Genomic DNA, 16,760 nt, shown 5'->3' on the forward strand with positions numbered 1-16,760 from the left:
ACAGAACCTGGAGGAAACGCACACAACACAGGGAAAACATACAAACTACACAGAAATAAAGTGGAAATGTGATTCAAAACATACATCAGTAACACTAATCATGCTACTACAAGAGTCTAAGTATAAAACACCATATATATACAGTTTCATTTATTGTGGTGGTGAGTGATTTTGCAGATTGGAACACTGCATCTGTGATCAGAAGGTCACTGGTTCTAGTCCAGTGATCTACAGAATGATTGTACCCTTAGCCTCAATGTCTCCAGGGGATGACTGACCCATCTCATCTCAACTGTACATCAGTTTGTATTAAAGCATCGGCTACTATGTAAAACTTATACTATGAACAGGCAAGATAATCTAGACAAACAATTAGACATTCCTGATAGATAGATAGATAGATAGATAGATAGATAGATAGATAGATAGATAGATACATTTAAAAAAAGGCAAAAACAAAATTTGAGATATCCTTCATCCATAAATGGATCATTAGTAACAACAGGAAATAAGTGATTCTGTTGAGTTTAGTGGCGGCACCTTTGGCAAAAATTGCATCAGTCTTTTGGGATAAGTTGATACCAACTTTGCACTACTGGACACTCTTTGTCCATTTGTCTTTGAAAAATTGTTCAAGCCACCTCCAGGCTGCATGGGCACAAATGGTAATGGCCACTTTCATATCCTGTTACATATTCTTGACCAGACTAAGGAACCAGCACCGGGTTAGTCTAAACTTTTGTATTTGTTCTTATGTGAAATGTATTTCTTAACATCCCTTTCATCTCAGATATGATATACATAGTATACAAAGTATAGATCTGAAGTGATTTTTTTTCCGGGAGTGCTTTTTTCAGCAAAGGCACTCTCCCAAGGAGCCCAGAGTCACAAAACACTTGGGCAATTGTTGTACACATAATTTCTAGGGCAGGAGGTAGTGTAGTGGCAAAGGACATTATCTCATAACATGAAGTTTGCCGGTTTAAGTCTCAGGAGGAGCTCTGTAGTTGTACTGAGCATGTTATCTAACCTAATTACTTCAGTAAAATACTGTCAAATAAATGAAAAGTCACGTTAAAGAACGCAGCTCCACCTAAACAACTAAAAGATGTTTTATGTAAAATAATATCCCAAGACCGTAAGTGGTCTACAGTACAGCTAATGCCCTGCATGCCTGGATACTTTATTTTTAAGGACAGCCTGTTCTACACAAATTCACAGCTGTGTCTTGATTTCCTGAAATTGGGCTTTACTGTGCATCTGGGGATTTTCAGTGCCTTGAAATGCCCTGTCCTTGATTGATGCTTTTAAAAACCTTAAGCTGGGCTCTCACTGAAAGTTCCTTCATTGCATACCCAGCAGCTGCGCAGCTTCCAGACACTGGTATATTTCACCTGGACTTCACCACACACATATCGACTCCGTTTTTCTATTTATGTGACTTTCTAAAAACAAATCATTGCACCAGAGTGAAACAGAAAAGGGGACTGAATACTCATGGAATCAGGACAGTAGCCTCACTGTTTGGGGAATGGGGGCTTGTTTCGTGCCTCTGGCCTTGCGTATGTGACATTTCATGTACACCCTGTATCGGAGAGGGTGAGTAGGATGTCCCCATCCTTTGCTTTCATTTTAAGTTTGACATTAAAATATTATGTTAGTCACTGATGATTGAAATTCCCCTTAAGCACAGTGAGTACATAGATACATACACAGACGCTCCCTGGGTTACGATGGCCCATGTCACGATATTTCGACTTTACAATGGGTATAATTATTCAATACATTATATGACATATTCAATACTTTTTTGTAAATTGGGCTCTATGTTAATAATTTTCTCCAACTGCAAGCTTAATGTAAGTGTTCTAAGCATGTTTAAAGTAGGCTATAGGCTAGGCTATAATGTTTGTTAGGTTAGGTGTACTGTATTAAAATGCAGTTTCACAATAGTTTCACCTTAGAAAAGCCTTATCGGAATGTAACCCCATCATAACCTGGGGAGCGTCTGTATTATGTATTTGGATTGAACATTGAACAACAGGGTTGCAGAACTGGAATATCATTTCATGACATGAGATCAGGTGGGGGAGAGGGACATAGAGGCAAGTTAGAAGTCTGGGCTGATATTGACAGTAAATCTTGATTAAAGAAACATCATGTAGCCTTAGCATTTCGCGTTTTGCTCACTGATGGGCCATAGGTAGCCAGTGACTCAGAATAACAAGGTTATTGGCTAGCCTCTCACAGTGCACCATCTGCTAAATATTATCATTTACATCATCCCAGTGACAGTTTTAAAGGTTAAATGTTTTCTTCCTTAGCATGGATTTAATTATTAAGCACAATTCCACTCATATTTCAAGCATTAAGAAAGTGGGAACGGCCATATAAAACGGTATAAAACACGATTTTAACTTAAGTTCCTTTTCAAAGAAAATAAATCTTTCGTTTGTTGAGGGGAGATTCCAATATCTACCATTACAGAGGCTATAATGTTACTACAGTATCAATTAAAATCTCATCACTAGACATTCCAAGGGAGACAAATGGTGTGATGAAATTTAAAAATGCTATAAAAATAGCAGATGATTGGAATGCAGACTGGTAATGCCTATGCCACACACTGAATAGTATAATATACAGGATTACAGTCTAAAATTAAATTGAGGATCATGCCCAATTAGTTATTAATATTGCTCTGATTAGTAATAGTCAGTAGCTCTTTAATGTTTAATGTTTAGACTGAACCAGGTGACCTCTGCTAAAACTAACCTTTTTTAATAAAATTTGGAGCCCTCACCCCTGGTCAACAACTTTTACTGGTGACGCCACCCCCGGTCGACAACTTTGCATAAAGGAAAACAAGGAGTGGCTCTGAAAACTTAAATAGCCCAGAGGTCCCTGACCAAGTTAAATCGTCTCTGACAGTGGTAGAAGTAGAACAACTGTAAAAAATATTAATGAAATAACAATGACAACAATAATAAAACAACGTAAACGGCGCAGCTTTCTGCACAGAGGAGATGTACAGCCTTATTAGTTGGTCAAGGCTTGTTACCGCTGTGTTATACACTCCCACCAGCTGGGGGCAGCGCTCGGTATCCAGCCTCCGCAAACGGAGACCGCATCCAGGCGAAACTGTGTTCAGTGTGTCGTGGGCGGGATCGTTATTTACACGAAGAGAAACTTCGCTGTTGCTGAATTTTTCGTGCGTGGAACCCGTCGACGTCGCATCGAACATGGCTTCACTGAGTGAGCCGATCCGGCTGGAGAGAGGTAAACGCAGACTGGGCTGAATGGACGCTCCTCTTGGGCGCTTGGCTGCATTTACGTCCGGGAGACGCCGCCTGTGACCGGACACACTCTGTGTGTGCTAACCGCCTGGCATCTGCCAGTTTCACTAGAAGTGCTAAGGAAAATACGCACGTTAGTGTGAGCGGTGGCCCTTATTATTATTATTATTATTATTATTATTAATATTAATAATAATAATATTGTTGGATACCTGACTCGTTCTTAACGTCACTGTAAGCTAATGGCAGCCTGTCGGAAAGGCCTTTATCCCTGTTTGAAGCGGCTGGTTCCCGGAAGGAGCCATCCCGCACTGATGATGGTTATAAATGAACCGGGCCAACCAGGTCAGGGCTGTTTAAAGCATGGCCGTCAAGGTCCGTGAGCCTGGAGTGAAGCTTCTGGCCAGTCAGAATAAGTAATTACTAAATCAACTACCTGGGAGAACTGAGACCAAGGCCTGGATTTGGAATCGAGGTCCAGATTTGAAGAGCCCCTCAAAGTGGTTGTCCCTATGCCATGTTGTAGCTCTGTATGCCCACGTTGGCGGGAATGCTCTGCAAGGCACACAAATCTGCGTATTAAGGAAACACAAAACATCAAGAAATGAAACATGTGCAAAACAAGAATTTATTTTCTGACCGTTTAGATGATGTCCATCCCCATACCATAAAAGCACAAAATGGCCCTTTGTCAAAAATTGTGTATTTTTAGGGTTGTAATGGTTTGTGTATTCATGCGACCTCTAATTAAGCTGAAAAGCAAGGTCCTCCAAGTGTTCTGGAGGAGAACCAGCTGCCCGTTTCCTCAAACTGTCTAGGTGAAAACAAAAGAAAAAGTGACCAGATCTTTATAGTTATGGGAAAGTCGTATAAATTGTATCATGGCTATAAACTGGATTTGAAAAGGGCTTTTTCCAGAGCGAGAGAGAGAAAATGTCAGACAGTTGCTATCAAAGTGTGAACTTTTATTGAGACATTTTTAAGAAACATTAATCATATTATAAATGTATAACAGACTATAAAGTTAGATTCCTGTATTTAATATTTATCAACATTTTAATGAAGAGAGAAATTATTAAAATGACTGATTAAAAAAATATGTAAAAACAATGGAGGCTTGAAAATGATATATACATATTTTTTTCTGTACTGTTCCAGCAGAAGATATTTAAAACATATTTATAAGGATTGTCAGATAAATTGTGGCAGGCTTTCTGTTCGGCAGATATCTCTCGGGCCATTGAGCTGCTGGACAAGCTGCAGAAGACTGGGGAGGTCCCCCCGCAGAAGCTACAAGCACTACAGAGGGTGCTGCAGAGCGAGTTTTGCAATGCTGTGCGAGAGGTAGGTGAAGCCACGTCACACACCAATCAGGAGCATCGGTCTAAACTGGTTAAACAATAATGTTAAAATACTGCTACTGTATGTCAGAGTTATTCTTTCCATATTCCAGGCTTTTCCTTATGACTACATCATGGCTAAATCCTGAAACTAATTTAACTTTTCCAGACCTTTTTAATTTTTGCTTGATAAAATTATGCAATGCCAAATGAAAGAATGATTAACTCTTAATTATATAGATTATGTGAATGATTTAATAGTTCATAATAGGGCTGGGCGATATCATATCGATATTATATCGCGCATGTGCAATAATCACCAGGGCTTCAGATGACAGACGAAGCATTTGGCTAAACACCAGCTTTTCGGTGCTGTACGGACATTTATTTACGCCCATAATTTGGTAAGAAGATTAGTAGTATGGCTTAAATATTAATGAGATGCATTTTGTGATGCCCAAAAGTTAGTAATCTTTTTATAAACTTTATGTTTCTTAAATTCGATTAGCAGAGCACACCACATAATAAACTGTATTGGTATACTATGGTTTGGTGTTCAATGGTTTGGCATACCTCAGTGCAATATGCACTGAAGTCACGGTGAAGAGGAGCAGCCACGACATCTTTTAAAAGAAGAGATCTTGTGGATAAACAAGGTAAAAAGACGTTGGCGTTGTGGTGGTACTTTTTTTCAGTTCAAAGTCTGACACATTTATTAAACATAATATGCCGTATTTATACTAATAATGGAAAAAAAGCTGGCGTTTGGCCAAATGTTGCGCCTGTCATCTGAAGCCCTGGTGATTATTGCACATGTGCGATGCAATATCGATATATCGCCCAGCCCTAGTTCATAACGTTTGCCCAGCTAAATTGTTTATTGACTGATTAATGGTCAGTAAGTAATCTTCAAACAATATTCTGCTTATATATAAATGAATTATTTAAGTAATTTCACTGCAGCACTACCCCCCAACCCGCTGGCCAGCCTGTCAGGCATACTACCATTTCAACTGCTGAATATGTTTCTCTTTAAAAGTTACTTTTACCATATGATTGCAACTGAGATGAATAATTCTGTGATTAAAAAAAACATGAAATTGTAATAAATCCTGGGACAGATATCTAGCGCTATCCCAGTTGAGAAAACAGAAAGCAGTAAGGATTCATTTAAGGCCGACTACCTTTTGCAGTGGGGACAGGACAGTTTTTCTGGCTACAGCTGGACTGTCCATTCTTACGACTGTCCCTTAAGGCTGAGAATATGATTGGCTACTGTGATGGTTGTGGCAGATTTTCCAGTGCTGCGTTTGTCCACCCAATGGCAGCTCATTTAAAGTGTGTAAAAACTGGGAGGGGGTAAACTGAAAGAAGATGCAGGTGGGAATGATGTAGAGATGGCAATTTCGAATCATCAAAACAATTTCGAAACATTCGAAACAAACAATGTTTTGAAACGGTTCGAAAAGTTTCAAAGCACTAGTTGTGCACGACCTGCTGCCAAAAACCGGAACTGCAGCTATAGCAAATACGGCAGAATAAAAACCTATTGCTGCAAGTTTCGAATGTCACGAAGCTTACTTTTCTTAATTTTCCTATTCAGACATGGATATTTGGTTTATGCTTGTGATTTGGATATTTCAATATTATCAGACTTTTTTGTTCACTGTGTCAAGGCCAATAGGATGTTGGGGTATATCTCCAGGTGTGTGGAGTTTAAGTCAAGGGAGGTAATGCTAAGATTATACAATTCCTTGGTGAGACCTCACCTAGAATATTGTGTACAGGTTTGGTCACCATATCTTAAAAAGGACATAGCGGCCTTAGAAAAGGTGCAGCGTAGGGCCACAAGAATGATTCCTGGTCTTAGAGGAATGTCATACGAGGAAAGGTTATTTGAGCTAAATCTGTTCAGCCTCAAGCAAAGGAGACTGAGGGGGGACATGATCCAGGTCTATAAGATTCTAACCGGTTTGCATGCTGTTCAACCGAATAGTTACTTCAGCATTATTTCCAATACAAGAACTCGTGGCCATAGGTGGAAATTAGCGGGAGAACATTTCAAACTGGATTTAAGGAAGCACTTCTTTACACAGCGTGTAGTGAGAGTATGGAATAGTCTTCCTGATAACGTAGTGCAAGCTGAATCCTTGGGTTCCTTTAAATCAGAGCTAGATAAGATTTTAACAACTCTGAGCTATTAGTTAAGTTCTCCCCAAGCGAGCTCGATGGGCCGAATGGCCTCCTCTCGTTTGTATAGTTCTTATGTTCTTATACAGTTTAGATGAATTGTCATCTCTAAATTTTCCCTGTTATGTGGAAAGTGTGTCCTGTGATAGTGTGTCTACATTGTGTTGGTTTTGGAAAGAATATTGATTTTTTTTTTAAGATTCTGTGGGACATGTATACGGTTGTCATTAGAGAAGTGGTTGTTAGTACCACATTGGTTTTCAGTCTTTCTACTTGTATTTTCCTTTGGCCGTTACTTGTCTGTATTGAGGTTAGGCAGTCTGAGCCTTGTGAAGGAGCAGGGTGGACATTTTCATTATCTAAATTCTGAGGCACCAATGTCTCGGATTGTCAGCCTATTTTTCAAATGTCATGCTAATATGGTCCACTGTGATTTCAAAGCATTCATATACTGTAGTGTATTGGGTCATGGTGACTCAGTAGGAAGTGCTATGGCATCACTCCTTTGGTGTTGTGGGTTCCCTTCCTGTCCCTGCTTTGTTGTGGTGTTTGCGGATTTTTGTGTGTTCGCGAAAGTTTCTTACAAGTACTTCCACAGTTCCTTCAACAGTCCAGAGACAAGCAGCAATCAGTGTCTCTAAATTTCCACGTGCATGCGTGAGAGAGGCTGTGTGTCCTGTGATGGACTGGTATCCAGTTCAGAGCCTATTATAGCGCACAAGATTTAAGTCCACTATCCAAAAAGAAATAAAATACAAGTTAAAAAGAGTTTAAAGCAAATGTGAGCACTGCTGTTGTTACAATATCTGCTACTGATCTATTCTCTCCTAATAATTATACATAATTATGTCAAATGAGGAAATTGCAGGGAATTGTTTATCAATGGAAAGAGATGGGTGTTTGTTTACTAGTATAATTATAGGTGTGTGTCGTCTGTGGAGTTGATTGAAGGTCCAATTATCCTTAAAAGAATTATTTTTTTTCTGGCCCATGCAAAACAGCTGCCTCAACCCAATCTGTAGCAGGATTCTCACGTCTTACATGCCTATGGGAGGGTGACAGCCTTGACTCTTTCTTTTAGGTGTACGAACACGTATATGAGACGGTGGACATTAACAGCAGCCCGGAAGTCAGAGCAAACGCTACTGCTAAGGTAAACCCCCATCAGGTGCTCCTGTCCACACCTTCATCTTCACAAACGGTCTAATTCATCTTCTCCATCCCAAACACGTTTTTCATTCAGTATAGCAGTAATGCTTGTCCCATTCAAAAATGAGAAATAACATATCTAATTGGTCTTTTAATGTACTACTTTTAATAAACTAATTACCATTAATAATGAATGAATTATCCTCATTATTAAATAATGACATGGCCTGTGGTTTCTGGCCACCTGTTGTTAGCTGCAGGATTAAATTAAGTCTTATCTTTTTCTTTAATGGGCCAGATTCTGGTCAAGAATGAACCAGGCAGTGTGCTTCTCAATAGACAGTTAAACAGTGTAAATCATTGTCTTGAGTCATGACGTTAATTTCATTTCTGGCCAAATGGAAAAAGGAAGGATTTGCACTTCATATCAGCTACAATTTTTGAAACCCACAGCCTTGCAGGTCGTGTGGTTAAACTGTTCTTGGCTTGAATTACATTGGTTATTTCAAATCATTTTTCTGTAATGTTCTCAAACTACCTTACAGCTTGAAAACAACTGCATATCTGTGTATCGTTAGCAAAAATCAATCTGTAATTGATTTTTAATTTGCTGTAAATATGTCACAGGCTATACTCAAGGGCAGGCTTTCTGTATACATTTTTCTTGGGCAATATCATATTGAAATATTCTTGATATATGATGCATCAAGGCTGATATTCCCAAAACAGAAGTGCAATAGTTTAAGAACTATTGTAGTTTCTTACACAATATATGAATCGATAAATTCTTTGATATTGTACTTTTATGTTAGCAGAAGCAAGAAGTGGTTGTAATGCCCCATAAAATACCAGTCTGTCCACAGATATTCTCACTTCCTGTGTGTTGATTCTATGTAGTGTGCATTGTCATTGTAGGCAATCAATATGCAAAAGGGCTCAGACCAAGCTTAATTGGTGTCTCATTAACAGTGCTAATTAGGTGTGAGGAAACATTGAGACTGACCTGGAGCAGTGCAGACACTATGCAGTTGCAGATCTCCCTCTCTAAATTCCTCACTTGGCAGTGGATGCTGAAGACAATGCATATTTTTTCCTTGTGTGCTGGTTTTGGCAGCAGTGCGACTGCATCTCTGTCAGAGCATTCAGCTGATGTTCAGTGTTTAATTCAGCAGCTCAGCAGAAGGCTTGCTGGCTGCATGAGTGAGGCACACAGACCTCGATTACGGCTTTTAATTACAAGCCGGAGCCACTTGAACCCAGCTGATCTGCTCTGCCACTGTTCTCTAAATATATACAGCACCCTACAGTTTTGTTAATATTATACATTGAGGAAGGTAGGGTGCAAAACACAACTCATTAAGAAAGCACAAATGCTTTAAGAAAACAAAACACCATCGTTTTGTCAGTGTTTTCTGTGAGATGGCACAGTACCTTGGTGGGTGTCTAATTGATCTCGCTCTGAACTACCAATAGAGTGTCATTGTGTGTGACTGTGTGCATGTATGTGCCCTGCAATGGACTGATGCCCTTTCCAGGGTGTACCCTAGTCTACAATAGACTCCCATGATCCTGACCAGCATAAGCCGTTTGAAGATGGATTGGAAGATTTTTACATTTTCTTAATTTTTGGGTCCAAATGACATCGATGGCATTTCAATCATTGTCACATTTTCCAGAAGTTCTGCTTGTACAAGTGAAAAGCCTTCCGATTGTCTGGTAACATTTCAAGCTCATATTTATGCCTACCTTAGACCAGTGTTTCCCAACCCAGTCCTCGGGGAACTGCAGACTGTCCACGTTTTTGCTCCCTCCCAGCTCTCAGCCAAACAGGAACACTGAATACCTGGTACAGGTGCGCTGGGAGCTGAGAGGAAGCAAAAACGTGGACTGTCCGGTGTTCCCCGAGGACTGGGTTGGGAAACACTGTCTTAGACTATATACAAAGCCTTTCAGGGTTTTCTTGAACAATGTGCATAGTACTTGCTCTAGGACTCCTATTGGGTCTATTTGACGTTATTCTGACAGCAGACATCACAATAAATGCAGTGTTAATTTATTGCCGGTGCCATTTTCATTAACATCAACATTATTAAGGTAAAAAAAAAAAAGTGATTCTAATGTAGCATGTCAGGAAAACAGCCTCTCTAGCATTAGCATTTATCATGAGCATTCATATCTACTATAGAGTCTGTGAAAGTCATCATGTTTTATCGATTTAATAGCACTTGTGTGTGTGAGAGTGAAACAGTTTTCTCTAAGAGACATAATCTAAAAGACTTGCATTACATTTGTGGTGTGCTTCCCTGCTGAGGAGTGAGAAATGTTGGTGCAAGGCAGCCTCATGAATGCTGAATGGAGCTTATTGAGTGATTTAAACCTGCTAGCATGTCACTCTGAAGCGAAAAGAGAGAAATTAAATGTAGAAACATTTAGTGGTGAAACATTTGGGTTCAACAGGATAAATAGTTTTTTTTTAACTTTTGGTTAAAAAACATAAAAAATTATGAGGAGTTTTCCCTACATTGTCATGAAGACTAACTTCATCTTAAATTCAGTATTTTTGTTACTTAGGAGTGAGTCTGTCACCAAGATTGTTAAACTAGGTCAAACTAGTTTCAGCAGGGGTTTTTCCCTCCTCCAGGTGTATAAATAATAAATAGAAGAGATTCTGACAACCTGTGCTGCTCATGCTAAGAGTTTAAAGGTACAAAATCTGAATTGAACCTTCATGATGAGATATTCCTTGATTATAGTTGGCTCAAACACCAAATATTTGTCATATTCTCCAGCCCCCTGCCTTGGTGCAACAAACCTGTCTCTCTCAGACACATGAATTACTTTTACTTTTATTTAGCAGATTTTTTTATCCAAAGCGTCATATGAGCAAAGGCAGAAAATACATTACAAGCAGGGCCTCTCGTCCACTCATGTATCTCCTATACAAGATAGCATTTTAAACTTCCAGCCTGTACTGTAACACAAAGCCAATTCTTCTTTGTCCAATACACATTTTGGATTTGGTCCCAGTATGAATTTTGCATTGAACTCAGTAACTTAAGTGGTGCTTTAAATTCCTGGTAGTACTTAGTATTATAAATAATTGCAATGTTTAAATAAAAATAGGTTTGATATATACACACACACTTTTTATTATTATTTTTTATTTTTTTCTTACACAGTTTGTGCTAACAATATTAAAATACTGACCAAATTTGCCTAATTTGTTTAGCTATCTAGCCAATTAGATGTAGCTACATTAGCTGCTAATGTTGGGATCTTCTGTGTAACATCGTTTCTGAAAAACACGTTCAGCTGCTCATCTGCTGTGTATCAGTTAACATGGTATAAAACGCTCCTGTTACTGCAACAGCCAATTAGGTATAACGGTGCCAGAAGAGGGTACAGAGAGAGAAGGAGAGAAGATATAAAAAGACACCCCTTTATCTGTCCCATAAATTCTTAACAAAATAGCAGGAGAAACAGCCATGTTTCCTGCACTCTCGTGTCCTCCTCCGTGTATTCTCCTCATTACATAATCGTGACACACAGGATGATGCCCAGTACCACAAACTCCTACCCATATTGCTACATGTTTCTGTAGTTGGATGCTGAGTTTTTATTTATAATTTCTTCTGTCTTTTCTTTATTGTTAACGTGCAGTTATCTACTTGTTAAGCATAAGTGCTCTAAAATACAATAATATATCCTCTGTGTGAGATGTGTTAAATCTTTAATTAGGATACATTATCAGAATAGTCCAGTCAGTATTTAATTTTTGTGCTTTTGTCAGATTTTTTGGTTTGCATGCAGTTGGTTTTCTCTGATAAAGTGAGTAACTTTCTGTGAAGGTATCTGTGTTGTTTCTGGCTGCCCCCTCCGTGGATGGCCCTGTGGGGCAGCAGGCTGATCAGGGGTGGTTTGCAGTCACATACAGTTCAGCAAGGTTGTCCAGAGTTGGCCAGTCTATTTTTGGTGCTGCTCAAAGGCATTTGTTTTAAATTAATTTGACGACTTTTATGTCCTGTGTGCTGCCTCACGTCGCTGCTTGATAGCTTGTGTGTCATACCTGTGTTTGAGGCCGCATATACAGTGGGTGTCCTGTGCATTTAGCTGGGTTTGAGAAAGCTGCTAGCTTATTTCTGAAATGCTATGTAAAGACCTATATAAAATTTTGCACTGGCTTTTGTAGGGGTGTGCGATATGGCAAAAATATATCATGATTTTTGTTTTTCAGGCTGGATCGTGATCTACAAACTTATCAAGATTCTTTTTCATGTTGGTATTTGAGACTATTCTGCAAGTTACTGAACAGTACAACCAAGCTAATTTCCCTATTTTAAAAATACAGCTAAATGTAACCAAACCTAAATGAAAACCATAGTATATTCTTTCAGGTGTTTTCTTTTGATGTGGTTAAAAAGGTTTGTTTTGCCATCCAACGTGGAAACCTTATCTTTGCAAATTTTGCAAATAACTGGTGTTTGCGCCTTGTCAGTTTTGGAAAATCCAGCAAAGTTCTGTATTACCGATATTGAATTGTTTTTAGGGGCCAACTACGTTGTCAAATAGGAAATGTTGCATGTTGGGCCAAGGGCGTGAAAGGGAGAGAGAAAGACATCCACTACTGTTCACTATACCGGTTTATTGGTGTGTTGAAACAGATTTGCCTGACAAAACAACTTTAGATGCGTGTATGAGCCATAGAACCGCAACTGACACTAACCCGATTTAATATTGTCAAATTGCACACCCCTAGACTTAAGTCTTCAGCCCCATTTATTGAGCTGAGGTGATCACTTTTGATGGTTGCATATAAATTCCTGAGTCTTACCTCTCCCCTGGTAGGCCACGGTGGCAGCATTTGCAGCCAGTGAAGGACATTCGCATCCGCGTGTGGTGGAGCTGCCCAAGACGGAGGAGGGCCTAGGCTTCAACATCATGGGGGGCAAGGAGCAGAATTCGCCTATCTACATCTCTCGCATCATCCCCGGGGGCATCGCCGACCGCCACGGGGTGTTGAAGAGGGGGGACCAGCTGCTGTCTGTCAATGGCACGGTAGGTGTCCACCAGCGCTAAACATAACATGGGTTTTCCACACGCTTCCCCGCTGCAGCTGCACACTACAGCTGTGCCGTAGGCACCAATGTCATGCTCTGATTTATCTGTGTAATTTAATGTGCCAGGTACCTTTTTTGACAGGTAATGTGATATATAAAGTATTGATGGAACGGGTAGCTGTAGTGAGATGGAGTATCTCAGAGAATGGGAGCAGGTTCAGGTGCTGGAGAAGGTGCCTGTGTTCTCATCTCATAGAGTGTGGAGGGGGAACATCACGAGAGGGCTGTGGAGCTCCTGAAGGCCGCGCAGGGCACAGTCAAGCTGGTGGTGCGCTATACCCCCAAGGTCCTGGAGGAGATGGAGTCGCGCTTTGAGAAGATGAGGTCTGCGAAACGCCGCCAGCAGAACAACTACCCCCAGTAACTTTGGATTTGTCAAACAGGGTCCTTCTTATCTTTCCTCTTCTCCTTTGGGCTTGCTTATTTCATCACTGTACATGACACTAAATCTCCTCTTATGATGGCTTCTACCCATTATCATTGAGTATCTTTCACTCTTCATCTACAATCTAATATCATAGAATGATCCTTTTTTGTTTTCCTTATATGTGCATGTAAATGTTTGGAGAGTCATTACTTCAGTTATGGGTTTAATCACTATGGTAATAATCCTTATCTGATGCTGTGCTGGTGACATCCTGAGTTTATCTACAAGAACAAGCAATCAGCAGAGATGAGCACTTCTGCATATGGAAAATGTGTAAATAGTTCATTGTAAATTCTACACGAATGAACACAGGTTGTCCTTACGGGTTTGTTAATTTAAGTCTGCTTGTTTTTATACGTCAGTCAGATTTTTTATGTATGCATTGATTTTCAGTATTTGTGGGATTGGTGATGTAGGTCTGTGTAGGTGTGGTAGGAAGTGTATGGGGTAATCCTTCATAACGTTTTATTTTTAGGTGATTGCCATTGGAGGGGGGTGTGTGTGTGTGTGTGTGTGTATATGTGTGTGTGTGTGTGTGAGATTGAAAGGACATGGACCTCTGAGCTGAAATTAGTTGAAGGGGAAAGTGACTCTTTATTAACATGTAATTCAATTTAATATAATGACCAATAGGCATTTTTTTGTTTTTAATATTTAAATTGGGCAGGTTTATAAATATATCCACAGGAGAACTATACCTCAAACTACAAAATAAAGAACATGCAATAAACCCATTTGAGGCAGAAACCGATGTAGCAGAAATTGTGTGAAAAACACAGGGTAGACGCACTGTCTGCCTCCGACCACACACCTTCTGTCCCTCAACTGTGGAGGTTGCTAAGTAACTAAGTATCACCTGATACTGTTGGTTCCCTTTCACTGGACTATGCTGTGTGTCAAATTGGACTTTTTGCCTCTTGCCAGCTTAGAGACAGGATGAAACCTTAAAAAAGTACCACCTGCCACCCCTGCTTATTGTAGGCAACAGCTTTTAAATGAGCAGACTCAGTTTCTACGAGTCTATATTCTTCTGCAGCCCACAAGTAAAGGAGAATAACAGCTGTATTCCTGATATTATCCAGTGCACTGCATATGGGGTAAGGATGCCTTGTAAGCTATTCAGCTTGCATGACTGTGATAATCCTTTCCACTAGCATTTCAAATATTACTTCTTATAAGACATGAACATATTCATAAGTATGAAATGAATTATAGAGAGAGCATTCCTGGGGCTGAAATCGGTCTGCTTGAGTTGTAATCGACAAGCTTGGTGCAAACTGCCACTCACCTCAGGGACACGGCAGATGATGTTTTTAACCAGCTGAAAGCTGATGATTAATTATCACCTGACATTGTGGGTATAGGTCCTGCAGCATTTTTCCAGCTAATGTCAGAGGTTTTGCCCTCCTAGTGTCACCCATACTGTTATTTTATACTGATTTTACAATACATTTTCTATTAAAAGTATCTCTCTTATTTAGGATTAGGAGTAGGGTGTCCAGATTATCTATTGCTGTGGAATTTTTACGTTTAATTTTTAAAAATCTATTGTGTGTCAGATCTTTGTAGTAACTGTACATACTGCCTTCTGAAATTTATTTTCTTATTTATACTTAAACTGTATGTGCTTTACAGACAGGATAATGCATAACTACTTTCCCATCAAACAGTCCAATCAAACTATGCAAACATGAGTGCAAGACCTTTACTGTTCCTCTGTAATTATTTGTCTAGATTCTAGAAGTATTAGGCATAGTCATTTAACTGTTACATGTTAACAACCCCACCCATCCAAAAAATCATAAGTAAGGAAAGCAGCACATTTATGGCTGTTGAACTTATGATGAGCTTACTCTGTGACACCATAGAATTTGATATCCTTCCTGTCTCAGGACTGACCCTGCAAAAAGATTTAGCTTTTCTGAGTACTGTTCCTCTACAAGTTCACAATATTTTTCTTTTAATTTTGTTTCCCACTAGAAGAAATTGCTGTTCTATTTTCTTTAATGAACCTTTGTTTTGATATTGTTCTCTTTTTGATAAAGATTGTTCATTAAAAATGCTAATAAAATATCACTATTTATTTTTTATTTAGTACATTTCCTGTATCTTGAGTAACAAAACCAAGGATTACTGATGGTAAATGTGTTCCATTTGATTTTTTATTTAAGAAAAATGTTATACCTTTCCCTCTTGTTTTGTGTAACAACGATGATTGTATACAATATTGTGGGAAAATAAAGTTATTTGCTTGAATGGTACACATTAATTATCCTATAGAGTTTTTTTTCAGTGTTTTCATCCGTTGCCATGGCTGACAGGTTAGGTCATCCTGAGGTGTGTGTGGATTAGGGATGAAACAGTTACTGGTTTCGTGGTAAACCATGGTAAAATTCCCCATGGTTATTTTTACTGTTTAAATTTTTAATTATTAAAATTGCGCTTTGAAGAATTTGTGTTAAATACTGTCCAGCATTAACCAAAGTTAGCAACAGTCTCCCAGTTACAGGGGCAGCATGCAACCTGGGTTTGATTTGTGTCAGTGAAAAACATGGCTTAAGGCAGTGACAGCGCTCCAGAGATTTTTAATGTTAATGCACATTTGATATGGGTTTCATATGTTAAGTCAGTGGTTCCCAAACTGGGGGGCGCACCAATGGAATAGCCTCAGGGGCAAAATAATCTCTTCACAGACTGGACAATTAAACAAATAAAGCAGCGCAACACTACAATAACTAACAATATATAACAATAACTACCTTACGTGTACTACTAGAGCATTTATGTAATTTATTTAAACTTTATTTTACCAGGTAAATTAACTGAAAACCAGTTCTCACTGCTTTACGTGATATTCGGGAGAAATAGCAGATAACGCATCGGAACTTCCTGGGATTCAAACGTCACGCTCTTCAGCCAATAAGGGCAAAGTTGTGTCGTCCCGGAGGCAGTTCCAGTTTGTTCAGCCAGCTGAGAGGTGCTGTACGATCTGTCTTAAGTCGTCTTGCTCTTGCAAGGTTTTTGTACCCTGTGACATGGTGACGCGTGGCAACGTTTTGCAGCGCCAGACAAAATAATCTAACCATATCATGAAAAACGAGGTTTAAAATTTTCTACATGAAATGCAGGGAGACTATCAATTAATGGGTATGATTTAGTGTTGTTTTGTGCTATAGTATAGGCTGAAACCTGCGGTTATTAAAAACAAAATACGGTAATCGTAAAACAAACTTTAATTTGT

At 39.3% G+C, this 16,760-nt stretch overlaps 1 protein-coding gene across 2 annotated transcripts; it reads left to right on the top strand.

Moving 5' to 3' along the window:
* The first annotated feature begins 3,111 nt into the window (after positions 1-3,111).
* Positions 3,112-15,780, top strand: lin7c (lin-7 homolog C (C. elegans)). 2 transcript variants are annotated; one of them, XM_023810838.2, is made up of 5 exons: positions 3,112-3,279; positions 4,522-4,640; positions 7,908-7,979; positions 12,821-13,030; positions 13,289-15,780. In XM_023810838.2, exons 1-5 carry the CDS (start codon positions 3,243-3,245, stop codon positions 13,454-13,456), a joined length of 606 nt encoding a protein of 201 aa, XP_023666606.1. In that variant the 5' UTR covers positions 3,112-3,242; the 3' UTR covers positions 13,457-15,780. The 2 variants fall into 2 exon arrangements, with proteins under 2 accessions (XP_023666606.1, XP_072574507.1); XM_072718406.1 differs by lacking the exon at positions 7,908-7,979.
* Positions 15,781-16,760: the final 980 nt, after the last annotated feature.

The sequence above is a fragment of the Paramormyrops kingsleyae genome, chromosome 11 (genome assembly GCF_048594095.1).
Source record: "Paramormyrops kingsleyae isolate MSU_618 chromosome 11, PKINGS_0.4, whole genome shotgun sequence".
Taxonomy (NCBI): Eukaryota; Metazoa; Chordata; class Actinopteri; order Osteoglossiformes; family Mormyridae; genus Paramormyrops; species Paramormyrops kingsleyae.